General features: G+C 38.8%; 1 protein-coding gene across 2 annotated transcripts in view; it reads left to right on the top strand.

Moving 5' to 3' along the window:
- Positions 1-401: 401 nt before the first annotated feature.
- SP4 (Sp4 transcription factor) overlaps positions 402-27,082 on the top strand; it is a 71,904-nt gene continuing 45,223 nt past the window's right edge. The window contains exons 1-3 of one of the 2 annotated variants that reach the window (XM_081079690.1): positions 402-617; positions 1,030-1,145; positions 1,672-3,217. In XM_081079690.1, the coding sequence (XP_080935816.1) occupies positions 611-617; positions 1,030-1,145; positions 1,672-3,217 (1,669 nt within the window). In that variant the 5' untranslated portion in view covers positions 402-610. Of the gene's footprint in view, positions 618-1,029; positions 1,146-1,662; positions 3,218-27,082 lie in introns of both variants that reach the window. The other variant, XM_081079689.1, reaches the window with a different exon arrangement.

The raw sequence follows: 27,082 nt of genomic DNA, 5'->3' as shown, positions 1-27,082 counted from the left end.
GGCAATTCGGAGGGATGCTGCAGCAGGTTTTTGAGGGGAGGGCGCTGGGAAATGAGTAGGGGGCGGGATATCCTGAGACAACAAGTTTGGCTGTATGGAGAGCCTACCGGCAGCGCGCCTGAGCTAGAACGCCGAAAGAAAGAGCGCTAGAGGAGCCAAGGGAGGAAAAGAAAAGCTGCAGAAAGAATAACCCCGAGAAAGGGGGTGGAGAAGAGGCGGCCCCAGCGCCCCGGCCCCCGGCAGGTCGGCGGCCAATCCGCTGGGGGAAGGGGTGGAGAGTCGGCGGCTCCGGCGGAGAGAGGCCGAGGGGGGTGGGGAGTCGGCCGGGCTCGCACCGCCCTGGCCCCGCCCCCGGCCCGCGCCGCCGCCCGCGCCGCGCGCCGCCGCTGTCAATCAAGGGCGAGTCAGCCGGGCTCGGGCGGAGAGAGGAGCTGCTACGCCACAGCCCAGCGGCGGCCATTCGCGGAAAAAGAGGCAGAGCCTGTGCCAGCTACAGCCTCCTCCGAGCCACCGCGGGCGGGCGGGACCGGCCTCTCCTCCCGCCTCGCCCCCACCCCCACCCACCTCTATCCCAGTGTCTCCGTCTGAGGGTTTGTCCTGTTAATGCGGGATGAGCGGTACGTATTCTCCACCCCCCTCGGTCTCCTTCACCACCTCCCTCTCTCCCTCCCTCCCCAGACCCTGCTTGGTTCTCCCCCTCCCCCGGGGCCGCTGAGATGCTTTAAGGGGAGGAGGAGAGGGCGGGAGGGAATCAAGGGGAGGGAGGGAAGGAGGGTTGTGTTTTGTCTTAATGTCTGAGAACAACCTCCTTCTGGGTGTTGCTCTGGAGCGGATGGGTCGGGTTTCAAACCACGTTTTGTGATATCCCCCTCCTCCCGGCCCTCGTCTCCCCCACCCCCTGCCGGTGTGCGCGGCTCGCGGGCTTATGGAGATTACTGTTCGCGGGGGAGGGGGCGAGGCGCAGAGGGGGCCGGCGAATAGTAATAATCCTAATAACCTGTTGTCGTGTGTATGGGGGGTTTGTTGCAGATCAGAAGAAGGAGGAGGAGGAGGAGGCGGCGGCGGCAGTGGCGATGGCTGCAGAAGGAGGGAAAACCTCTGAGCCAGAGAGTAACAATAAAAAACCCAAAACCTCAGGCTCCCAGGTAAAAGCAAACATATATAAAAACAAAAAAACAAATTCATCACGAAACTGTAAGGGGAGAGAGGGAGTTATGTCCTTTAAATTACCCAGAAATGAAGAACAGAATAAAAATGTTTATCCACTCAGAGCATCTTTCTGCGAGTGAGGAAGTTAAATTGTAAATTCATACAGATTTCACGTTTTGGGGTAACGTTTGTTTGAAATGACCTCAGGAACTCGGCCTAAAAGAAAACGGTGTGTATTTTTCCCAAGGGCATTTTGAGTTTAGGAAAAGAACACTTTAAGCAAGTGGGTTAGACGTTTCCTTTTATTTAAACTTGACGTTAGAGGATCTGCTACCTTATTCCTATATCTTAACTGTTTTTGTTAATATTTCTTTTTTGATTTCTGCCACTTCCTGAGTACGTTCTGAAATGTAGAGCTGTCAAAGTAAATAAATAAGCCCTTCCCGACTACTGGCCTCCACTAAATCCGCCCACTTTTTTTTCCCCTCTCCTTTACCATCCCGTTTTGGGTAGGATTCTCAGCCCTCTCCTCTGGCTTTACTGGCAGCTACTTGCAGCAAAATAGGGACTCCTGGTGAAAATCAAGCAACTGGACAACAACAAATTATTATAGATCCAAGCCAAGGATTGGTGCAGCTTCAAAACCAACCACAACAGCTAGAACTGGTAACGACACAACTTGCTGGGAACGCTTGGCAACTTGTTGCCTCCACTCCTCCTGCGTCAAAAGAAAATAACGTTTCTCAACCAGCTTCTAGTTCATCTAGTTCTTCCAGCAGTAATAACGGGAGTGCATCTCCTACAAAAACTAAATCAGGTAATTCTTCCACCCCTGGTCAGTTTCAAGTCATTCAAGTACAAAACCCAGGTGGTAGTGTACAGTACCAAGTGATTCCACAACTTCAGACAGTGGAAGGTCAGCAAATTCAGATCAATCCAACCAGTAGTTCATCTCTACAGGATTTGCAGGGTCAAATTCAGCTCATTTCTGCAGGTAGTAATCAAGCTATACTCACAGCTGCTAACAGGACAGCTTCTGGGAATATTCTTGCTCAAAACCTGGCAAATCAGACAGTTCCAGTCCAAATTAGACCTGGTGTTTCAATACCACTGCAATTACAGACCCTTCCTGGTACTCAGGCTCAAGTTGTAACAACCCTCCCAATTAACATTGGAGGAGTGACTTTAGCTTTGCCAGTGATAAACAACGTGGCTGCGGGAGGAGGGACTGGGCAGGTCAGCCAGCCTGCTACTACTACTGATAGTGGGACTTCCAATGGGAGTCAGGTAGTTTCCACACCCACCACCACCACTGCTTCCGCCAGTACTATGCCGGAATCTCCCTCCTCCTCCACTACCTGCACAACCACTGCTTCAACATCTCTCACGAGCAGTGACACATTGGTGAGCTCAGCAGATACGGGCCAGTATGCAAGCACGTCAGCCAGTAATTCTGAACGCACTGTTGAAGAATCTCAAACACCTGCTGCCACTGAGTGTGAAGCCCAGAGCTCCAGTCAGCTTCAGTCTAATGGAATACAGAACACACAGGATCAATCAAATTCTCTTCAGCAGGTGCAAATTGTAGGCCAGCCTATCTTACAACAGATCCAGATCCAACAGCCTCAGCAACAGATAATTCAGGCTATTCCACCACAGTCATTTCAGCTCCAGCCAGGGCAGACAATTCAGACCATCCAGCAGCAGCCTTTGCAGAATGTTCAACTTCAAGCAGTAAATCCGACTCAGGTGCTTATCAGGGCTCCAACTTTAACACCTTCAGGGCAAATCAGTTGGCAAACTGTACAGGTTCAGAATATTCAGAGTCTTTCCAATTTGCAAGTTCAGAATGCTGGGTTATCCCAACAATTAACCATCACCCCAGTGTCCTCAAGTGGTGGCACAACTCTTGCTCAGATTGCTCCCGTGGCTGTTGCTGGTGCCCCAATAACTTTGAATACTGCCCAGCTTGCATCAGTGCCTAATCTTCAGACTGTGAGCGTTGCCAATCTGGGTGCTGCAGGCGTTCAAGTGCAAGGAGTTCCAGTTACAATCACTAGTGTTGCAGGTAAGTTACTACAGTTTTCTCTTTAAGATCCATTTATACAGTTTTTAATAATCAGTTACTGTTTTTCTTTGCTAATTCTTAGGTTTGCATAGACCTCTGAAGTAAACATAATCATAAGGAATCTAAAATACACAGGAATGTTATACCAACTACCATAGCTCAGTAATCATTATGTGACCTGTTCACATTTGTACATTTTAGTATTAGGTTTATGTATTAAATACAAATATGTTAGTTTTATAAAACTCTTCCATGGAACAAAACTTCCTGGTTAGAATCATAATTGTCTTCTGTAATTTAGAGATCATATTGGAGTACAGTTGAATTCTTCGGAAAGAACTAGTCAAAATGATTATATCTTCCTTAAGGGAAAGTAGTTCTAACTTTCAATTTGTATACACTTGTGAGTCTGTTGTAGTTTTAATTCTACTTTGTAATAAGGCTTTGTAATTAAATTATCTTAAATTGAGAGTTAACTTCTCATGCTTCAGCATCCTGTTGCCCATACTTTTGTGTTTTATTATACAGCCTTCTTTTAAACTAGGTATTGATGCAGTTGAGAGATGATTTTAAGTTGAAAATTAACTTTTGTCTCCTTTTCTGCTAAAAACCAGGGTTTGCTTAGGCTTTTGAGTTAGTAGTCCTTTACTTAGAAAATTACATTTAAGTACATCTTATGGTTGTATGTTATTTATAGGTGTTCTTAGTGTGAAGTTGATGGAAAGCAATTAAAAATGAAGATAGTAAAATGTCACCAATTAGAATTAATTGCGGTCATTTGAAAACCAGTTACAAAGCAGTTATTTATTCTGCATATAAATAATACTTCTGAAGTATTTAGAAAACTAGTCTTAAGTATTTTAATATCTCTGTACTGGTCTTATTTTATCTACTACCTTTTGTGTTCTAGTAATTAAACACTTTTCATTGATTCTAATTTGGTGAAAACCTCGTTGTGGGTTTAGTGCCTTTGGCCCTTTCAGACCTCCTTTCAGACAAAAATACCAAAATATTTGTATTTTGATAATCTGAAATGAATAAGCATATCACTTTTGAATGACCTTTCTTGAAACAAGTTTTAGAAAAATTATGCTCAGGTTCTTGTTTTACAGTTAATGCCTAAAGTAGATGTATATATTAAAAATTGGAAATTGCTGGATAGAGTTCTCTGATTCGGGAGAACAGAGATTACATGTTTTGTGTAAACCCATTACCTCTAAACCAGAGTTATCCAATGGAATTTTCTGTGGTGATGGAAATGTTCCAATCTGTTTTATCCAACGTATTAGCCACTAGCCATGTGTGGCTATTGAGCCCTTAAAATGTGACTAGTGCAACTGAGAAACTGATGTTAAATTTTGTTTACTTTTAATTTAAACAGCCACATGTGGCTAATGGCTCCTGTGTTGACAGGACAGTAATCTAGTCAAGGAGTATTTTGTGTGTGGTACTTTTTCCCCTAAAACTTTTACAGCACAGTTTTATAAGTGTTTCTGTGGATTATGGTCCTTAGTTTTCTTTGTTCCTACTCTTTTTCTAAACATTGACAATAACTTCAGTATTTCAGAAAAAATGTGTTTTTGGTGGGTTGAATGGCAGTTTGCATTGTCAAAGCAAAAGTTATTTCACTTTGTTTTGTCTTGTTTTAAAGACCAGTTAGTGAATTTTGATTGAGAGAATTGAGTAATTTATAATTTACATTAGATATAGTCAGTTCTGTTCTTTAACATCAATTGCAACCTAGGGTTTTTGCCCTTGCCCATTGGTAAGCCAGTGGTACTAAGAGTATGATCTGACTACCTAACTCTGATTCACTTGAATGATGCATTATTACAAATACAGGATCCAGCTTCTAGAACTGTAATTTTGGGGGGATGTGGTCAGGGAATTGCCTTTTCAAACAAACTTTCCAGGTGATTCTAAGTCTCACTGAAATGTGAGAACCAAAGGGTATAGTCATGAGCAGTGAACCAGAAGGCAAAATGTGGAAAGAGATGGGTGTGGAGATCGTTCATAAGTGTCTCAGAGAATGGATTTCGATGGCAGATACAACTTACAGTTTTTATTCCACAAACATATATTGACTGGCTGCCTGCTGAGCATTTGCTTCCCAACAGGTGTGTTTAGCCCTTCATTTTCAGGGATAATTTTTTTATTTAAAGAGTTTACATGATGTGGCAGGGGGCACTTAAGTATATGAGGAAATTTGAACTTTACATAATTGTTTTTTTCTCGTGAAACCAAAGATTTTGAATTTTGTTGACATTGAGGGGTCTATGTTCTAATAGATATGCTCAATCATTTTAAGAAGACAGCCATGTTACAAAGACCAGAAATGGACCCTGATTTCTACAAGTCTTTGCAGTTAATCTGGGCCGAGTTTGCAGATTTTACCTTATTTCCTAGCATAGTAGGAGCTTGACAAATTTTTGCTGAATTAGGGTGCAGAAGACGATGGAGAAAATAGCAATTTGGAATTGAGAGCAATACCCTGGAGTAGTTTTAATGAAGCTAATGAAATAGCTCTGTTTTCATTAAATTTTTTTTGACTTTGAGCTTTTAAGACCTTAAGAGTGTGACCTGGGGTACTTTCTGTCTCTAGCAGGGGGAGAATGAGCAAGTGCCTCTGGTGTCCCTTTATAAATGAGGCCTGGGAATGCAGGTCTTTTAACTTTGTGTCTCCATTCATTATTTAGTACTTTTTGGTTATTTTAGGACCCTTCCCCCAGGAGAACGGTATTGTTTAATTTATGGGAGAAAAAAATTGCTCTAAACATTCATGACAACTCTTTCCAGGGCTTGAAAAAATTAATAGTAGTTAGCTTTAACAGAATATAACGGCTAGCTCAAGAACAAGGCACCAAAAGTTTTCCACCATCCATCCTCATGGATACTTTTCAGGAGGTAGAGGAAGCCCTGAATGATAAGGGCTGAAAACGGAAAAAAAAAAAAAAATAAGTTGTACAAGGCAAATTAAGTAAAACCAGTTCTTGAAGCTGGGGAGCTTCATACTTGATTTTATGAAATGAGAATGTTAGTGACAACCTACAGGGAACCACTGTACTGCTTTCCTTAATAATGTATTCCTCATAATGTGTTTGTGTGGTTTGGTCTCAGCTTGAAATCCTGAGTTCCAGGCTGAGCATCTAGCATTTAGACTTGTAGTAGGAACTAAATACATGTACCCCCTACATACTATTGTTTGTTCCTTGTTGGGCTTCTGACTTTGACTTTAACTAAAGGAAAAGCAGAAATCCTATAATAAGAGCACAGGTAACAGCCATTGTACTGTTGGTTTAAAAACATCTTTTGTTTTAACTGAGTGATCAAAGTGGACTATGTTTGCTCAAAAAGGACTACCTGTTCTTCAGTGCACTTTGGTAGCCAAAGAGCCCTAGATAAAATGAACTTTAGGAGTTGTGTCTCCTAAAGAATTTAGAATATGTAAGGAACCATTGATCTAAATCTGTAATTAACTTTTATTGGCCAGGAATTTGGTTGAGTTTTGGCCCTAATCATCACATACAGTAACAGATCATGCTTTTGCTTGCTGTGTGGATATTTCCTTGTCAATTTTAGGCGCAATTAACATTTTTATGCTCATTCTCACACAAAGGAAGTTCAGACTTGAGGATAAGATGTTGGCTCTTTAAGAACTTGTCTCTCTTACTTTCCTCTACTTCGTTGGGGATTTAAATAATGAGACCTGTGGATGTCCTAAAACCAGAAATGGGAAGACCAGTTTTTCATTATTGCTGACAATGGGGACCAAAGAAAATAATTGACATTTATATTTAATTTAAAAATCTAGTCCAGTAGTATCAACCTCTTACACCAAACATTTTTTCTAGAGCTATTAAGAATAGAAAATTGACTTAAAGTTTAATACAAATATGTTTTTTCTTTGCTATATATAGTCTATTACTTTGGTTTTCCCTAATAGGCATCTTAACAAAATATGTACACTTTATACAAATATACACATATCTACATGCACACACACATATGTTTGTATATGTATACATATGACCCTGTGTTTGGTGGTGGTTTCTTTTTTCAGAGAAGTCAAGTTTACTCCTTTAATTTTATTTTTCTAAAATCTTCTAATTGTTTGTTATAGATTGGAATTCATTATGAGGAACTTTGTCTTGTATCCTGTGAAGTGATTTAGGTTCTGAACTACCAAGTTGGTTTTACCCATTAGATGATGGATAGCATGACCTTTAAGATTTGTTGATGATGACAAAACAGTATTATTGCCTATTTTTAAGATTTTCATGGAAGATGAAAAAGTACTCAATGTAGAGCCACATTAATTTTTAAAAGGGCATTTTTGAGAGGGATTTCATGATAGAGAGGTGCAAGAGAAACAGTTTTAATCATCCACTTTTCAAATCTGAATCAGAATAAATAAAAAGTAATACTTAAGGAATATTGGAGCAGGTAGACAAGCCAATTGAAGGAAAAAAAGAAAAGGAAGCTTGATAAAGAATGAAGATAAAGTTGCTATACATAGATTTTGTAGAAATAACAGACGTACAAAATCATGGAATTTTAGTTTGAAAGGATCTTTGAGGTCATTGCTCACCAGTTGTAGCCTTTTGGTATTGCTGCTGAAGTCTATTTATAAAAGAATTTTGTGTTTTTACTGTTACGTAAAAGCAGAAATATGGGTCAGAGGTTCTGCAGGGCTCCATGAAGTACTGTAGGGATGACACAGTAAGGTCTAACAGTAAAAGAGGGAACCTGGCCTGATACCAGACCATATGTACATGTGGGGTCTTCTATACTCTTCTGATCTAGGTATGAAATGAGGTTGGATATTCATAGTGCTTGTCATTTTGTTACCTAGTGAATGAGCAAATTGTGGCAAAGGAAACCTGTTGAAGCACAAATTGCTCATGGAAGTATATGGCGAGATAAAGGCTTAATGAAATTGTAGTTAACTAGGTAACTTAAAGATAACTGACCATCTCTTCCTGTCCCTCATTCCTTAGTGGTATTTTAGAAATGAAGAAACTGAAGCCCAGAAAGGTTGAATGACTTTCTGGTACTTTGTGGCAAAGTGAGGGCTAGAAACTTGGCTTCTGTGCTAGTTGTCTTTCTGCTGTATTTAGAGTTTTGTTATCCTCATCTTTTGCTAGTAAATGTGTAAATGTAGCTGAGGTTTAGTTTAGGGACCAGAGGGGGAGAGTATCCAGCGTGAGTTTGTCTTCTTCCAGATAGACTGCCTGTTTATTTTCACTGGTTATTATTCTGCCTTAGTATGTTGAATACGATACCGGTGAAAAGTACAATTCTCTTATGTCTCCTTGTTATTGAATTTAATGGTGGAACCTAAGTGGTATTATTTTGTTCTTTCTTGAAAGAGCAAATTCAGAACTAAAGAGATCAGTAAATTCTTTGTGTAGGTAAGCAAATCCTCAGGCTGTTGAGATATTACTGTATCTTTTCCCAAACTATAGTTAGAAATGGATTTTTTTTAAAAATGACACTTATGGAGGGAGAAAACAAACATTTATTTTTTACCTAGTGTGTGTTAAATGCTGGGCTGGGCATTTATATTAACTCATTACAACCTGCAATATCCTTGTAAGGTTGTTATTACTCTGCCCACTTTACAGATAGCCTCAGTGAACTCTAATTTCTGTAAGCAGATCTGCCCTCCAGTAAATGGTAGACCCGTGATTTAAAATCATCTCTGATTCTGAGGCTTTTGTTCATGTGACATAAGGTAAAAAAGGGTAAGTCCACAGAGAAAGGCTGTTTTTCACCCTTTTGTGTCTCATGCATACTTTAAATCCTTTAAAAGGTAAGTAATTTTGAAAATTAAAATACTGACTATGCAGTTAAGGTTTCTTCCAGTCCTAACATTCTGTGGCACTGACAGACAATTAGGACCAAAGGCAGTGTGAAAGAGGTGGTAAATAGAAACTAGTGTGGTTGCATGGAGACCTCTGTGTGAAGCGCAGATTTTAAGATACTGTATGTGGAAGATAGAAGGAGGCACATAGGATTAAGAAGGAAAACAAAAAGCAGTTTGACATTTTAAGAATAATGTCAGGAAAACAGAAACCCATAAAAAAGTCAGGCTTTTAAAATTATTTTAAACAATTTCTTAAGGCTTTAAGTCAAAGCAAGAGACACTCATTGCTTGAGCAAACTGGTATAATGTGGAGAGGACAGAGAAAAGGCAGAGCTTCTTCATTCTTCTTCTGTTAACCAGCAAGGAAAATACAGTTCCAGCTGAAATGACTAGAGCTGTAACTCACTCTGAGATACTTGTTCAAGGTAAGTGAGGAGAGGAAGGACATTCAGAAGCTTTTCGGAAGTCTGGATCATCCAGGAGAGTGCTCTCCTAGGGATCAGCAGGAACTTCAGGCCAGTTTCAGTAACTTGAAAATTATGCATCGTGGAAAACTTGAGCATGAATAAGCAGCTCATCACTTTAAAAAAAAATCCTAAACTGCAGACAAATGAGCTTGATAACCATCCTTAGCAAAGTCCTTTGAATGAATTACCGAGAGGATTCAGATGAGATACAGTGGAAATACTATCAACAGAGTGGGTCTGGATTTCAGTATTTATAGTCATGATTTCTCTAAAGGCTCACACTTGCTTAGTCAGTTATATGAAAAATGTTGGTTGTCCACCTCAGTTGAGGCCTCCGGTATTAGGGCATGGGAGTCTATCCTTGAGAGAGTCCTGTTTCAAGTTTTTCGCAAATACCATACTGAAGAATGGCATATTTACTGAATTCAAAGATGAGACAAAACTGGGTGATGTTGCTAATAATTGTGAGAGGAGAAAGAATTGAGATTCTGAGTGATCTTAATAGGCTAGGATGCTGGTCCAGAATTAGCAAAGTAAATACAACAGGTGAGAGCTGGGGGCATTGAGTACCTACAAGATGAAAAACTTGGCTGGGCAGCAGGACAAGTAAAGACTATTTGGGGCATATTGACCTTAATATGAACTAAGAGTAGAATAAAGCTCCTTCTGGACTTTGTGCTTGTCAGGCCATTTCTGCAATATTGTGTACTATTGTGTACTGTATTAGATGGCACATTTTAAATGGGGCAAGAAGGATTCCCAGAATGAAGAGTGTAGAAAACATTTCATACTAGCAGTAATTGAAGAGTGGTCATTTTTGTTGTTAAAAGTAAGAGAAAGTGTGACATAGGAAGGGCTGGGTTTTTTGAAATTGAAACAGTTCTGTTTTGTCTGGCTCTGGGAAAACAATGGAATGTGACGTGTTTGTGTATATACATGGACAGAGCTGTACAATAATACAAAGCCTTCGTTCATCAAGTCGTGGCCTTCCTATCATTAGAGGCTGGATATCCATCTATCAAAGACAGGATAGAATATAGAAGAATTTTTTGTACCGTATAGAGAGTTTGATTAGATGAACTCTGAGTCTTCGTCTATTTCTAAAATTTAAGATTCTGTGAATATTTGAGTCCATGGTCCTGTTCTGGGTACTGCACCCAGCATATGGTGAGAGTGCTCTCTATAAGTCAGTTAAACTTAGATGATGAAGTATTTACGGATTGGAGGGGAGGGGTTGAGGCTCACATTTACCATGTTTCTTATAAGGGCTGTGTGATTACGGTGGATTCTATTAAAGAATAAAGGCAGTACTTTAATTCACAGATTAATAGATTTTTGTTCTTCATTATTTGTTAGACTTATTGACTGCTCCTAGGTTGTATTTTTATGGGTAATGTGTACTTTTATATGTTGGTGACCAAAAACATTAGTATTTTAAACATATACTTCAGTGTCCAACATTGGATTTGTAGTTAGGACATTTTGTCAGTAGCTCTTTAACCACGGTCGTGTTTGTGATACTGTCACTTTGGTATGAACAATGTGATTACTTTTTCTTGAGTGGAATTAGCAGTTGGAAAATCTAAGATCCCAGTGGACTACAAACTCTGAGAAGCATTTACAGCCTCAAATTTGTTAATTTACACCGTGGAGTAAGCAAATCCATTATCCCTGTCATTTTGGCTCAGAATATCTAGCTTCTAGGTGTTTTTAAAATTTGAGACCTGAGACTCTTGAATAGAAAAAGTAGTAATTCAGATGTATGAAGGGTCTCCTTTCCTTAGGTATGGTAATAAAATTAGGAGCAGGAACTCTGTGCTTGATTGGAGGGGTGGTTTAAGTAGTAGGTTTATTATTACTGCACACATGTGTACTGAGAGGCTTCCTAGAGTAGAAGTATTTTGTGTTTTGTGTTTGTCAGTCAAGGTATGGCCACAAGAGGAAATACAGGGGAAAAAAAATTTATCATACTCATGGGACCTAGAGAGACAGAGTCACTATACACAGAGAAGGGGTCACGTGGGAGGGACCTGACTCAACCAAACAGGTGGAAGCAGAGAACAGAGCAAGGACCCATGGGCAGGTGCCTTTATTGGGGGTTCAGGGTGGAGTACACAAGAAAAGGTGTGGGGGAGTTCATTGGTGTGTATTACAGTTACTAGGTCACTGTAAGGGGAAGCTAGGAAGGGAAACTCCTGGCAGGAACCACCCTTATCACACCGTGCATCTGATTCCCTGGGCGGGGTGCTCATAGCTTGCTTATGGGGATGTTGAGGCAGCAGGAAAAAGTGACATTTTAAAATTCGTAATACAACAGATCTAAGAATTCGAACCTTTACATTTTTGTTCAGATGATACTCCCAGTTAGCTGTTCACCCTGAGCAAACAAGTTACAAAAGGAGCCTCATTTCTTTCTTCATTTTAAAATTTGTAGTATTAATTCCTTCCCTCTTTACCTCATAGAGTTGTAAAGATCAGATAATATGTATAAAAAGGCTTTGAATGTTATAAAGAAAACTGTATGTGGAAATTGGTAACCTGCTAAAATCTCTACATAGCAACACCTACTAGAAGAATGTGAAATAGTAAAGTGAGGGAATGACTAGTTTTAGATGTGGATATCGCTTGAGTTAAATATCAGAGCTAAACAAGAGAGAGTTGTGTAAAAGGACTATCTGAAAGTTTCGGTGGAGTGCAACCAAGGATATGGGGAGAGGTGTATCCGCAGGTGGAAAAGAAGCAGTAGGTTTCAGTGTAGTGAGAACTAAATGTCTACTGTGTGCTCTCAGTCTGTTAGGCTCTGAGTGTCCTAATCTGTCTTAAAAGGATGCTTATATTGGGAAGATAAGGCTTGCATACATGAAACAATTACATGGCAGCTGCAATTGCATGTGAGCATTTATACTTAAGTACTGGGTTTTAAGGTATGGAAAATGAGTATGAAAGCTCAGAGACAAGTGAATCGGTGGATTTGAATAAACAGGAAGGATGATGGAAGGAAAGAAAGTAGGCTTTTTTTGTGGTGGAAATAGGACTTGAAACAAGGCCTTGAAGATTGGTTTGGAAAGTGGATATCTGAGACTTTGGGTCAGGTGGAGAGGTGAGGACAGAGGGTGTCTTGAGCCAGGTGGCCTCACATTGAAGCTTGCAGCTAACACAGGGCGTGGTATTCTCTCTCTGTGCTCCATAGAGACGGAGTGGTCTCACAGAGAGGCTCAGCATACTCCAAGTGAACAGCCTGTCACCCATGCTTCAGCCAGAGAAGTTGTGTGTTTATGGAATTGTTTCCTAACATTTCGTTTGAAGAAGAGAGTTTGCCAGAATAATAAAAGTAAGTTTGAAAAACATGAATCTAGTAGGTGGAAGGAATTGAATGGAAAGACTTGTTATGCAAATATTAGAGTATTTCTCTATAGATAAAAGTATGGAAAAGTTATAAACCAGGAGCCCAATAAAAAGAATGTCGTTGCAGTAATTTAGTCATGAATTCACAGTGGCCTCTAGAAAGAGTATGACAGTGAAGTTGCTTAATATAAAAAAACAGGTTGTCAAACTTCTCTTTAGCACACAGAACAGTGACTTGAAAAGGAATGAGATGAAAGAAAGGGTAAAGGATTAGGTGAAAACATCAGGCTTGCTTGTTCTTTTCCTCTACTCTGTACCCAGCATGGTAATGGGCATTGAAAAACTGAAGAACAATAAGATGTGTTTGCTGCTCTCACAGAATTTTACCTGTTGTGGGAGATATACTGCATTTTTTCGCTTCTAAGACGTACTTTGTCTAATTTTTTCATTTTAGTATCTTTGAAATTGGAATACAACTTATAATCATAGGCACGTCACAGTTTAATTAGCTGAACTTTTTCTTTCTTATGATCACTTGCATCTTAGATTCAATGGAATATGATTAATAACTATATTAAGTAAATTGCAATGTGGCATTTGATTTATAAAGGCTATGAGTGAGGTATTAGAGAATCCCAGAGGGGAAAAAAGAAACTAGTTCTGCTTGTAGGGTTGTGGGAATGTTTTTATGAAGAGGGTGGTAACTGAGCTCGGACGTGAAGAATGACTAAAAGTTTGCTAGGTCAGGACAAGAAGGGTCATTTCAGGTTATGTTGGATTTTACATGCAGTTTGCAAATTCAGTTAAAGAGCCTTCTATATGCATTGCAAAATCCAGGCATGGATGAAGAAATTGTAGTACGCATTCAAGTTGGATGTGAACCTTCTCCAGGCAGGGCCTGGGTCGTACATACACCTTTTTCTCACACACTGAACATCACTGGGTACATACAGTCCTGAGAGTGGACTGGGGGAAGGACACAGATGCAGAACTTTGATTTCATAGGAGACTTGGGATGGACGGATCCTTGGAATAGATTTGAGATGCATACTTGAAAAGGAATGAGATGAAAGGAATTTACGTCTGATTGTTTCATGTCTTTGGTAAACAGTTGCAGGTGAGAGTCTTAGCAGTGAGAGGAGTTTTGATGAGAGAAATCAAAGGTACTGAAAGTTTCCAGGTCGTTTCTGTCCCTCTGAAGTTACGATGTCGAGGCCTCATAGTGTGGCCAGTAAGAGAGGGTTTAGTACAGTTCTGTAAATACTGAGTCGAGTTACCAGAGCTTTTTGTCCACAGAAGCGGAGCTGCTTTTGCACAGGAGTGTAGGACCCAGATAGTGACCTGTGCTGTGGTAAGTGGGTACCTGTGCCTGGTGTGGGGCTGGGGAGGGGGTGGGAAGTCCTTGTTCGGCTGTAGTTGAGGGTGTCTAGGCCAGGGAGTTGAGGAGGAGAGGGAAGAGGAGGTCGACGTGCATATGAGGACAAGTACTACCTGGGTTTACATAGTAGGAGAAATAATTATGCTTAAAGGGGCTTGTAAATCCTGCTTGTCTCCCATATATGTAAATCTACGTATGAGCCGATTTGGGACGGTAACGTTGGACAGATATTTGTCATAAATACTATAAACTATAATACACTATTGAAGCAGTAATTGGATTAATTAGTGGTTTTATTAATATCGTTTTATAAAGTTAAAGTGCATTGTATTTCTATTTCTAGAATGTCTCGCATCTTTTATCCTCATTGGTAAGGTGTCAGTGCCTGTGTTGATTTTAATGCCAGGGCAGGTCCACGGTTTTAGCAGCCTTTTGATAGACTTGCATCCGTTTCACGGACTCCCTGCTGGCAGACTGCATCCGTTACATTGAGTCGGCAAATAGGAACTCAGCACCGTGTTGTGAGGCTCCTCCTGTTCCTTATAAGGTTAGGCAACGCGGGACTGAATTCCCACTTCCATAGTGTTCTAATAGGAAAGAAATCATTCAGTTTCTGTTTCATGAATTAAACCAGAAATAAGGGGGTTCTTTAACCCTTACGCTTGTTTTATATTTGAGCTCACATTTACTGCGTGTTTATAGTATGCAGCTACTGTATGCAGCACTTGATATATTCATTTACTCTTCAGAACACCCTATAAAGTTAAGTGTTTTTGTCAGGTGCAAAAATGAGGCCTAGAGTGGTAAAGAACTTGCTCAAGACCATATAAACCAAACATATTCTGTCTCTAGAGCCCCATGCTTTAACCATTACCACTTACTATCTCCCATATACTTGTATGTCTGTGTTTTCTGATTATTTATGGTATTAATTCATTGTTTGTCTCTTATGTGTCAGATACTACGGTGTTTAAGGATTTTATATGTATTAACTCATTTAATTTTTGCAATTCTATGAAGAATGTAACGATGGTTTATAAAACAGGAAACCAAGGCTGTCAGAGGTTAATGTCTTAGGTAGGGTCATATGAGGTCATACAGTATGTTAGGCAGCTAGTAAGTGAGAAGACTGTGTAAGGCTGGTCTAGGTGAACAGGACTAGCACCTACTCGTACAGCTGAGCAGTACTTAAGTATCTTACGGTAATTGCTATAGTATAGCCGATAAGGCACTGATTCCTGTATTGTTAGCTGAGCACTCTACTCCTTATCTCTGTTGGGGCATGGCGTATATATGCCACAGAGAGAGTTAGAGTTCAAAAAAGTTTTCTTTGTGGTATCCTGTGTTGATTGGAAATTTAAGGCTAACAACATTTCTTTTATTAAGTATATGTGTGTACTATAAACCAATTTTGAATGAATTTTTAAAAAGAGATTCCAGAATTATAAGCCATAGAGAAGTCTTATGTTTTATTGCTATTAACATTTGTAAAACAATATTAACATTTAATATAATTAAATATAGTTTTATATAACCAACATATAGTAATAATATTTATATTTCTATACATTAATGTTTATATTAATTACATTAATATAAAATTAATAAAATTGTCAAATTAATTTATCAGGCCTGTATTTCATGACTTGTTTCTTGATAAGTATGTTACATGTCAGTAGATAGGAATTTATTTACTTTCTAAAGAAAATATCATTAAAAATTGACTTTATGTAAACCCAAAGACTGTAAGAATTTGTGTTCTTCATATAATTCTGCATGTCATTTTTATGTAGCGTTAATTCATTTGACAGAGATGGTGCTATAACTTTATTATTATTGTCTAGTGAATAAACAATGAACAAGAAATATTTGAGTATCTGTTACTATATACCAGACATGGTTCTAGGTGCTAACTATGTATAATTTTCATACCGGAAGGCAAACACGTTTCCATGAGCAGTTTGTGATGAGCAGAAGTAACTGAGACATTTAAGAAAAGAGCTCTGTGTTCTTTATCTGTACAGGTTATCGCTATCATTAAATAGTTGTGTCACCTTTGGAAATGGAGTTCTTGGTTTTTTCCTCTTGTTACAGTGAAATGTAGTCGTACCTCGGTTTTCTAACGTAATCCGTTCCGGAAGACCATTCGAGTTCTGAAACCGAGGCATGGTTTCCCCATAGAAAGTAATGCAAAATGGATTAATCCGTTCCATACCTTTAAAATCAAACCCTAAAAGTGCAGATTTAGTATGAATTTTACTATCTAATGATACCATAGATCCATAAAATTTACGGTGTTCGTAAACTGAAATGTTTGTCAACAGAGATGTTTGAAAACCGAGGTACCACTGTATTTGTATATGTACAGGGTGTGATAGACAATACAGTGAATATTTAAATAAAAAATATTAATTACAGTAAAAGACACACTGCTATTACTCCCCCTTGAAATACTCCCCCTCACTTCAACCACACTTATCCCATGCCACTTTCTGAAGCAGTTCTGGAGTCTTTCATGAGTGTCTTTAGTTGCGCTGTCATGGCTGCCTCAATGTCCTGAATCATTTTGACTTTGGGGAAGAGCCAGAAGTCACACAGTGCCAGATCCAGTGAATAAATTGGATGAGGACACACTGTAATGTTTTTATTTGACAGAAATTGCCATGTACCAGAAACAGTGTGTGATAAGGAACATTGTCATGATGGAGGATGATGTACGGCACACTTTAAAACACACCTTCTCTCAACCGTAGCTCACACCTGACTGACTGCACAGGAACAAGTTGAAACTTGTCACACTGTTACTAAGGTTCGATGTACTGTTTCCTGTATTGAAGATCCCTGCCTTTCCGTCGGATGGCACTCAGCAGCAGCCTTCACCATATTTTTTGATCGCAACAGAAAGGCTCTGTGTCACACATAGTTTCTGGTATGGCAATTTCTGTCAAATAAAAGCATGACAGTGTGTCCTCATCTACCTTATTCACCACGTCTGGCACCGTGCGACTTCTGGCTCTTCCCCAAAGTCAAAATGACCATGAAAGGCAAACGTTTTGAATCGATTCAGGACACTGAGGCAGCCAGGACAGTGCAACTAAAGACACTCATGAAAGAGGACTTCCAGAACTGCTTCACAGAGTGGCAAGAACGATTAGTGTGTTTGAAGTGAGGGGGAGTATTTTGAGGGGGAATTAATGGCAATGTACTATCTTTTATTGTAGTAGATTTTTTTAATTTAAACATTCACTGTATGTTTGCACGCCATATATATTTTGTAAAATGACGTATTTGAGATATTTTTAATTCTAAGCACAAATGTTTGGAAACCAATTGAGCTTAAATTTTACTTCAGTGAGCCAAGAAGAAAACACTATTTCTAGTTTTTAAATAAAATTGATTACTTTTGGAGTAAAACTATGAATGAGATGTCAGTATTTCAAAAAAGGAAGGTTTTGTTTTTGTTTTTGCAGATCTCTGAAGCCAGATCTAATATTGAATCTAATTCTATTGTCCTTTAAAGAAGATCAGTCATCTAGGTTTGAGTCATTTTTAAGGATTCACAGCATATTTTAGAAAATGATTTGCCACCATCCTTTTAAGTAGGCACCTGCCCTGCCTTCAGCAACAGCAAAGATGAGGCCCAGGGCCCTGAACCCTTGGGCATTCAGATTGCCATCTGGGACCTCTTCTGACTACTCAGAGTACCCTTGCCAGGAGATAATAGACACTGAAGATGCCTGGTCAAGACCAGCTGTCCTTTAAGCCAGGGAGTATGCTTGCTTAAGCCAGAGCTGTTTTAGCTAATAAGCAGCATAGATAGCCCTGAAGAGTAACTTTGCAGAGAGTGCTCTAGTTAAATATTACCTCCTATCCTTTACAAAAGCTAATTCCTGATCTCCATACCAAAGATTTTGCTGCCTTCTGGCCCTCCAACTTTACAGTATCCATCCCAACCTACCTATCCATTTTATTGGCATCTCATGAATTAGACTTCTAGTCAGCCGGCCCCAGGGACAGTAGTGTAAAATACAGAAATTTAGAAGTAGAGGAGTTAGGTGGATCTTTGTTCCTCAGTTGCAAAGGAGAAGACTTTTTATTCTGATTCTAGAAGATGAAAAATAGGACAGCTGATGTGTAGTCCAGAAAGATCTCTTAAGAGCAGTAGTTTCTTCATCTGCGGGAACTTTAGAATTTTCTGATAAAGCTATAAAGCAGGGAGAACACCATTTTCAGCCTCACAACTATGGGCACAAATAGGATTGAATATTAGATTCCAGCTGCTACCTTGGGAAGAACGTACTTCTTTAAATACTGGCTTGCACTAATGTCAAGATGCCTTTATAGGATTACTTCTGTGAATAATTTTTTTTTTTAATTAATGATAAAACCAGAGTTTTTTTAAATACAGGAATTTCAAAAGAATTTCTAATACAGATTTTTGGATTTCATTTGGTAAGTTAATTCAAATTTATAGAAACACTTTTAAAAGTATATATATTTAATAACCTGTGGTTACTGTGAAACAAAAGAGCTGTTTTTGAAATCATGTCTTAGAAAAGTTTTGTGAGGACTAGCATTCTGTTGTTACACAGAAGTTGAAAAAAACAAAACGAAACAAAAACCAAAGACAATTGTGCCTTCAAATACCACTCACAGGTACCCCTAGTAAAGAATTTATATTTTATTAGTTATTAAGAATCCTACATACTTTTCCATATGTTAGTCCAGTTGTTACAGTAAAGACCATTGAGTAAATCCTCAGTGGTTAAGCATGGCTATTTGTACATAATAATACTATAGGTTTGACTTAAAACGAAGGAGATGTTGTGGTGCTGGTGAAAAGAGCAGTGGATAAGAAGCAAAACCAAGCTTTCAGTTCTCTGGTCTGCGAGTTACTGCCTGTGATTTGGGGATGTCCTTTAGCTTTCCTGAACTTTGGTCGTAATCACCTGTAAAATGAAGATAAACTGCCTATGCGTAGGGCTTTTCTGAGGATTAAATGGAGTAAATTGTGAAAATATTTTGTAAATGCCAACGCAAACGTAAACCGTTGTTAGTTTGTATAAATTCACCCTTATTCTTCTAAAGTAATATGTGTTTAGCATTGTGCAGTCTCATTTTTTTATCACATGGTCATTTTTGTATCTGCAGCATATAGTGCAATGCTGGCATATGGTGAACGTTCAATAAATATCCAGTAGAAATGAGGCTTCTCTGTTAGCTTAATTGGGAGTGTCAGCTACAGGTTTTATTGTCTGTATTCTGGGGCTTTGACATCTGGGGTCTTGCTGACTCTGGAGGGACTGTCCCTTCCAGGGTTGACCAATTCCTAGAGATAGTAAATACCTCCCCCTTGAACCTGCTTTTCAGATACACACCAGCCAATCTGGTGCTCACTCTCCAACTCCGTCCTTTATCTCCCTCACACTTCAGGCCACTGTTCCCCTGCTTTAATCAGCCCAAGGCCAGGTACCAGAACAACTAGGGACAGTCCCATGCCCCAGAGCCCTCTGAAATTATTTATTTATTTAATAAATTTTCTTGGGGAATATTGGGGAACAGTGTGTTTCTCCAGGGCCCATCAGCTCCAAGTTGCTGCCACTCAATCTAGTTGTGGAGGGCACAGCCCAGCTCCAAGTCTAGTCGCCGTCCTCAATCCTTAGTTGCAGGGGGCGCAGCCCACCACCCCATGCGGGGATCAAACCAGCAACGTTGTTGAGAGCTTGCGCTCCAACAGACTGAGTCATCCGGCCGCCCCTCCGGAAGCTCCGCGGCAGCTCACTGTCTTCAATCTAATTGTGGAGGCGGCAGCTCACTGTCCCCTGGGGGAATCGAACCGGCAACCCTGGTGTTCAGAGCCCGTGCTCCAACCAACCGAGTCACCCGTCCGCCCCTGAAATTATTTAAACTAGCCAATCCCAAGCCTGTTTCCCCTGCCTCACCTTTTCCTTCATGTGGAAACCACAATAATGGCTCTTGCTCACAATTCCTCCCCCTCCTTCTGCCTCCTGCCCAACCCTGGTGCTCCCGATGCGGCACCTGTGCCATGGTGTGCCCCCTCCTCTTGGAAACTGAACAACAGACTATCTTTTCAGTAGCAGTCTTCTCATCTGTTAGCCTTACTACCTCTCAGATTTTCTATTAATACATTGTATTTTAAATCAGTCGGCTACTGATTCATTTTATAATCCTTATGGCAAAGAGTCTTATTAAGAAAGAATATTAATTAAAGATTGCTAAATTTAAAGTTTTCTTTAGAACTTGAATAGAGATCTCAGAATGGTATTAATATGAATATTTATGTAGGTAAATATACACATACATGCATGTGCGTGTGTGTATAAATTTTTATTTAACCTCAATGGAAGATTACAGAAATTCCGATCTCTGAGCTATCTTTATGGATCATCTTTGGTTCAGCTCTTTCTGTTTATAAGTAAAAAAACTGAGGCCCAAAGTGCATATGTAGTTCACATTTTTAGTTGTTGGCCACGCCAGGTCTAACTGCTTGAGGCTTAAGTAGACATGCAAGTGTCATAAGCTTTTTATTAGGAAGAAATTACAGGCAAGTTTTCCTTGCTTCTTCACTTTGTCAAGGGAATAGATCTTAAAGTTAATTTTGTTTTTTCCTGTCCCAAGTGGCAGTGGTTTGGTTGCCAAGTAATTGTTCCAATTAACATAGTTTTTTTTTCATCTAGCAAAACTAAAATAATTATTTAAATTTTATTTTATAAACTTTTTAATAATACAGTGTAGATATTTTCTGTCCAAAATTCACCCATTTTGATATCTCAGCTTTTTTCTTAATTTTGTTTTTGGTATTAGAGTCACAAACTTAGAAACTTGTCATGGCCTTTTAACCTAGGTACTTTGTTGTAATCATTTTCCAGTATTTGTACTTTGATGATAAATTTGACTGGGTCAAGTGATGAGATGCTGAACTGAGATAATATGGGAAGGAGCTGTTGAGAGATCAGTGGATTCTGGTTAACCAAAAAATGAGTTAGGAATTTGAGTGGGTTTTTCTTCATGTGATTGTTGGTTTGCTCTTTTATTTTTTTGGTAGCCGTAATATTAAGAGGTAAATACATAAGATTTGGGGTGAAATAGCTTTCTACTGTGTTCTGTATTGCTGTGTCTTTCTGTAAATGTTAGATCAAGTTTGATTTTCCACATTTGAAGAAAGTAATTAAGCAGGGTATACCTTTATTTATTTATTTTTATTAACCATTGTTATGCTTCCTGTTGAAAGTTTGCTGTGAAAATCAAGTCCTAGGTGAATTTTTCTATATCTATACTTTCAAAGGTCAAAATGATTACACAACTGAATTGAATCATGATTTCTTTTCAGGGTATACTTTATTGAGGAAAGGTGTTAAATCTCTGCCCACAAAAATCCTTCACGTACTAACTATCTTCTATCTTGTTCTAGAATTGCGTGTCAGATGCTGCTTAGGGATCTTTTCATCTTCTACATAAGAGAAATTGTATTTTTGATCATAGAATAAAGCACTTAGCAGTTTCTTTATAGTGTAACCTTAAATCGTGGAGGATGATGTAGAATAATCTGGTTTGTTTGGGAACTTGTGGATATAATAAATAAATAAATAAATAAATAAATAAATAAATAAATAAATAATTCCCTGCCAGATTTACTATCTATCCTTTTCTTGCCAGCTCTTATACCTGGTCTGTTACTGCCACAGCTTTCAGCTTCTGTAATGGAACATAAATAGCTATAAATGGGGGCTAACTAAGCAATGGTCCACTGTACTACTTCTAATAGTACCCTGGTCGTCCTGGCTTCCTCCAGCGTACTTTGACAGTACCTTGTATATAGTTGGTGCTTAGTTAATATTTGACTAAATAGATGCAGCTCTATTGAAAGAATTTGCTTTGTATTATTTGATTCCACTTCCCATGAGTATGTGGGAATTTTTCAAAACTTGGCAGTTATTTTAAGGACTAATATTTATTTCAGCTGTAGTAAGCATACAGAAACTTTGTATTTCACCTTTTGGAATACTTTGCCTTTTTTGTTAATTGAACAAAAGATGATCATTTTATTAATCCCCTGATAGCATGAGAAGTTCAGTATTCTGTAATATTATAAAATCTTCTGATTTTATTTAATGCTATGTATCAGTTTTATATTGACTTGGTGTTTTGTAACTATTACTGAAAGTTACATTAAACAATTACAATTTTTTCTTGTGTTTTAGCATTATAGTTCCTTTTCATATTGAGATGTTAGATATTCACCTGGACAGCCATACTCCAGGTACTGTAAATCTGTCAAATTTTATAGTTTTCTATTTAGGATTTTAAAATCATTCAGTTCTTTGTTTACTAATTAAAACTAAGATTTTTATGTGATGCAAATCTACTGACAGCCTTTAGGAGACCTTAAGTTAGTAACATTTTTGGTTTTCTAAAAAATATAACTAAATGTAGGTTTGTTTATTCCAAGACATTCTCTAAGTTTATATAGTATGTATTAGGTCTAGAAATAAGAACACTTGCATATTCGTTTCCTTTCTAGAATCATCCACAGCAAGCAGGTCAAAGAAAATTTGATAATGAATAGATCATTGTCTGCTCTAGCTGATAAAGCACATTGAGTTTTTTCAAGGGACAGCAAAATAGACATGTAAAATAATAAACTCTCTAATGTGACAAAGGGGAAAGGGATATGAATATGATCCACTAGTTTCCTTTCCATTAGTTCTTTTACTTTATATCGTTTATTTCCTATCGGTTGCCATTTTTAGGGCTTAATGCATATGTGTGTAATAATATTGGCAGATATATTAGCTGTGAGCAATTAATGAAATAAACCACTAGTTTGTAAAATAGTAATATAGGTATTGTAAATTCATGGCCTTTTGGAGCTTTATGGTGATGAAGAGATTAAAAGGACCAAATAGTTAAACTTAAGAATTCTTATAAGTATGTTGAAGAGGAAATTTAGAGATCATTTGTTAAAAGAATTAGGCTTTGATTACAATTTTACAGTGAAGTTTATTCCTTTCTTTGCACACGTCTTTAAATTGTTTAGGTTAGTCTCTTCCATCATATGCACAGACAGTTCCCCTGTCTGTCTCTTTTTTTTTAGTCTCAGCGTGGCTGCTTCTTTATATCGTTAGTTGTAGGAGTTCTAAGGTTTATTTCTATAAATGATTTTTAAAAAGTTAATCAGGTTGTAAATTCATGTAAGTGAATAAAACTTTTTCCTCGACAATGTTCTAATTACTTTCTGCCCCCAAATATGCCAAATATTTGTGTCCAAGAAAGTCTATAATTTTTTTAAAAATCCTCTTTCCCCTTAAAGATGTGCTCCTACTCTTCTCATCTTAATTGGACGTGAAAAGAGATGACTAGAACTGAATTCCCCACAATAGAAGATGGGTCTGGATTGCATGATAGAGGATGTAGGATGGTTCATATATGGTTAGAATAATCCCCCTCCACGTTTTTAGAGAAAATCAGGGACTAGTTCATCTACTCTTAAAAGAAGAAAGCTAGTATTTCCTGGTTGCTCCATTCGCTATGTAGAGTGATGTAGCTTAAAATAGTCATCTATGGGGTTAGACATGACAGCCTAACAGTGGCGGCCCGGCCTCCCTTGGCCCTGAACTGTGCAACTATTTTAAGCTGTGACCCTAAGAACTGACAGAGCATACTCTACCCCTGTAGCACTGAATGCCGGTTCTGTATTTCCAGGGCTGGACAGATCAATTGTAAACGTCTATGCAATTGACGCGATCATTCTAATGTTTTGGGCATCCTCATATTCACCTGCAGGAGCTACTGTCTTGTCTTGATAACAGATTTCATTAAAATAAAAACCATTGTAGGGAACAAAAAAGAATTAAACCACAAACCTTATGTTTTACCTATTTATTTCGAGATTGCTTGTTGGGGTGAACTGCTACCTGTAAAACAAAAATCCTCAGAGTCATTTGATGATTATTGTTAGGTTTTGCTATTTTTAGATGGTTGTTAGTACACTAATGCCTGATTCTGTGATTGCCTTTCCCCATATTCTCTGTTCTCGTGTTAGATTGCTTTTTTCCCCTATTATATCCTGTTTTACCCATTTAGTTAGCGTCACTGGATGCCGATTTTCTCTTTTTTTTTTATTACTCGCAATCTCCCAACTACTTATCTGTTTTTTTATGTGTGTGATTATTCCTTAAGTTCCTACTAAGTGTAGAAACAAAGCTAATTTCCTAGAATATAAAGATGATATAAAACATAGCCCTTGCCTTTCTCTAAAAGCTTCTGTCCTAGTTGAAGAAGTAGAATATTCATTAAAATTAAGGACAGTACATAGAAATAATAGTACAATGGCATTAACCAAAAGTAGAGGAATGTTAAAAAGTAGTTGTATTGAAATTAAGAGCAGGAAAAAGTCACTGGCAGCCAGGGCAGAAATTAAAGACTTCATGAAGACTAAGAGGCTTGAAAGAAAGGAAAGCCAAAAGCAAAAACATAAATAGAGAAGGAAGACATTGTGCTCACTTCGGCAGCACATATACTAAGAAGGAAGGCATTATAGGCTGAAGAAGTAACAGGTGCAAAGCCGAGAACGCTGGAATATGCTTTGCATACTTAAAGATTGGTAGACCATTTAAGTTAGTGGAGACTTTGAGGGACATGGTAGAAGATGAAGTTGGCAAGATTGGTAGGAGTCTGGTTATAGAATGACAATGTTAGATCAAGGACAGGTGACAAGTCATTGAAGGAGTCTGTGAATGTATTTTTGGCGGGTTAGGGGAGAGGAAGTTTTATTTATAACGTGCTGCTTTAGTTTTATTATATAGCAAACAGGAGAAACAGGAAAGCCAATTTTGGGACAATAGAGTTAGTTCAGATATCACTAATGAGAAATATAAACTTGGGTATAAAGTGTGTGTGATTCAAGACACTTTAAGAAAGTAATTGACAGGATTTGATGCATGGATATAGAGAGGAAAAATAACTAAAGCATAATTCTTAGGAGTTTGAGCCTAGGTGACCATGAGAATGATTGTACCATTAACATAAATGACATTGAGAAAAAGAAGGCGATGAATATGAATTTGATATTTGTTAAATTTGAGTTAATAGTCAAACATTCCGTTGGAGGTGTCCAGTTTGCACTTGGAGATTGGATCTGAGAAGAGGGATCAGAGTTAACGTTCTAGATGTGGAAGTCTTCTACATAAAGATAGATGGTGTTGAAATTACAGCAGTTTGAAATTGATGAGTGTGATAGTTTTTTATTTGAAGTGCAGGAGGATGAGAACTAGCCTTACGGTTACTCTCAATCTTTTGGGGACAAAAGGATAAAGTTGAGTCAAAAAAAGTGAGAGCAGTTAGAGAGAGGAAAAGAAAATGGTAGTATGTCCACAGCTAAGAGCAATCTCAGAGTGTTGAATGTTGGAAAAGAGACTTGGAGAATGAGTGTTGAGAAAAGTCCATTAGATTTTGTGTTTGAATCATTTGATACGACCTGAGAACTGTGTTACTCAGTATGAAGGCCAACAGCCACATGTGACTAGTTAAGGTAAAATTAATTAGAATCAAAACTTTATTGCCTCAGTTGCTGTAACCACACTTCAGTAGCTAATTAGCCACATGTGGCTAGAGGCTTCCATATCAGATAGGGCTGATACACTATATTTTTATTATTGCAGAAAGTTCTATAGGACAGTATTACTTTATAAAGCTTAGGGAATGCTATAGTTGGACTGAAAGCATTTAAGTGGATGAGTGAGTGGTGAAAATATTGACCTAGCAAGTGTAGGATACACTTTGGAAAAGTTTGATGAAAACAGGAAGAGGACAGTATCATGGGGGCTGATAAAGGCTTTTTAAGACAGTGATTATGTTCATTCACTTACTAAATACCTATTGGGGCCTGTTTTTTGCCAAGTACTGTGCTAGGTATGTACACCAGGATGCTGAAGAAGGCAGTCAAGAGTCCGTAAGTATGTATTTGGGGCAGGGGTGTGGGGGCTTAGAAAGCAAGTTAGTTATGATACAGGGTGATGATGCTTTAAGTTGAAGGACCTGTCTTCTATGGGAACATAGACGTGTACCGTGTTATAAGATGAGGGAATTTGTGAGGACGGTTTCCTTGAGGAGGTGATACAGAATAGCTCAGGTAGGATGACTAGAAATTAGCCAGGTTGGCAGAGAAAAGGATCTTCCGGGCAAAAGGTCAGACGCACCCATAACAGTTATGACGTGATCAGGGACCTACAGGTAGTTTCGTGTGTTCAGACCAAGAGTTCATGTGCTGTAGTCATGATGGCAAGGGGACAGGTCATGGAGATTTTTCCCTTGCCATAAGAAGGAATTTAAACGGTATCCTGAAAGCTGTGGGGAACCTGTAAGGGACCTCAAGAAGTGGACTGACGCGGTCACATTGACTTTAGACCGTACAGTGTGGAAACGAAGAGAAGGCTTATCGAGTTCCAAGGAGATTGGTTCAGTAGGAACGTAGAGGTCATAGACGGAAGTGCGGAGAGAGAGTGGAGACTAAGGGGAAGACTGAATGTGTTTTCTGAAGCAGTAGTAGGAGATTAAATCAAATTGTTTTCTAAGGAGAATTACCAGCAGATATGGCAGAAGTTCAAAAGATGCAAGGGATTAGCAAAGGGGGCCAAAGGAAGCCGGAGGAGGGTTCCTGGATTTAGTGTACGTCCAGTCAGATGAGCAGAGAACTGGGTGAGGATGAAGCATGGGGAGGAAGAATGGCAGAGGTTACATGACAAGTCAGGAAGAGGCAGTGCCCAGCCTGACTGGGAGGTGGAGCGGTT

Source organism: Rhinolophus hipposideros, assembly GCF_964194185.1.
Source record: "Rhinolophus hipposideros genome assembly, chromosome: 18".
NCBI lineage: Eukaryota > Metazoa > Chordata > Mammalia > Chiroptera > Rhinolophidae > Rhinolophus > Rhinolophus hipposideros.
This window is presented reverse-complemented; position numbering and strand designations above follow the sequence as displayed.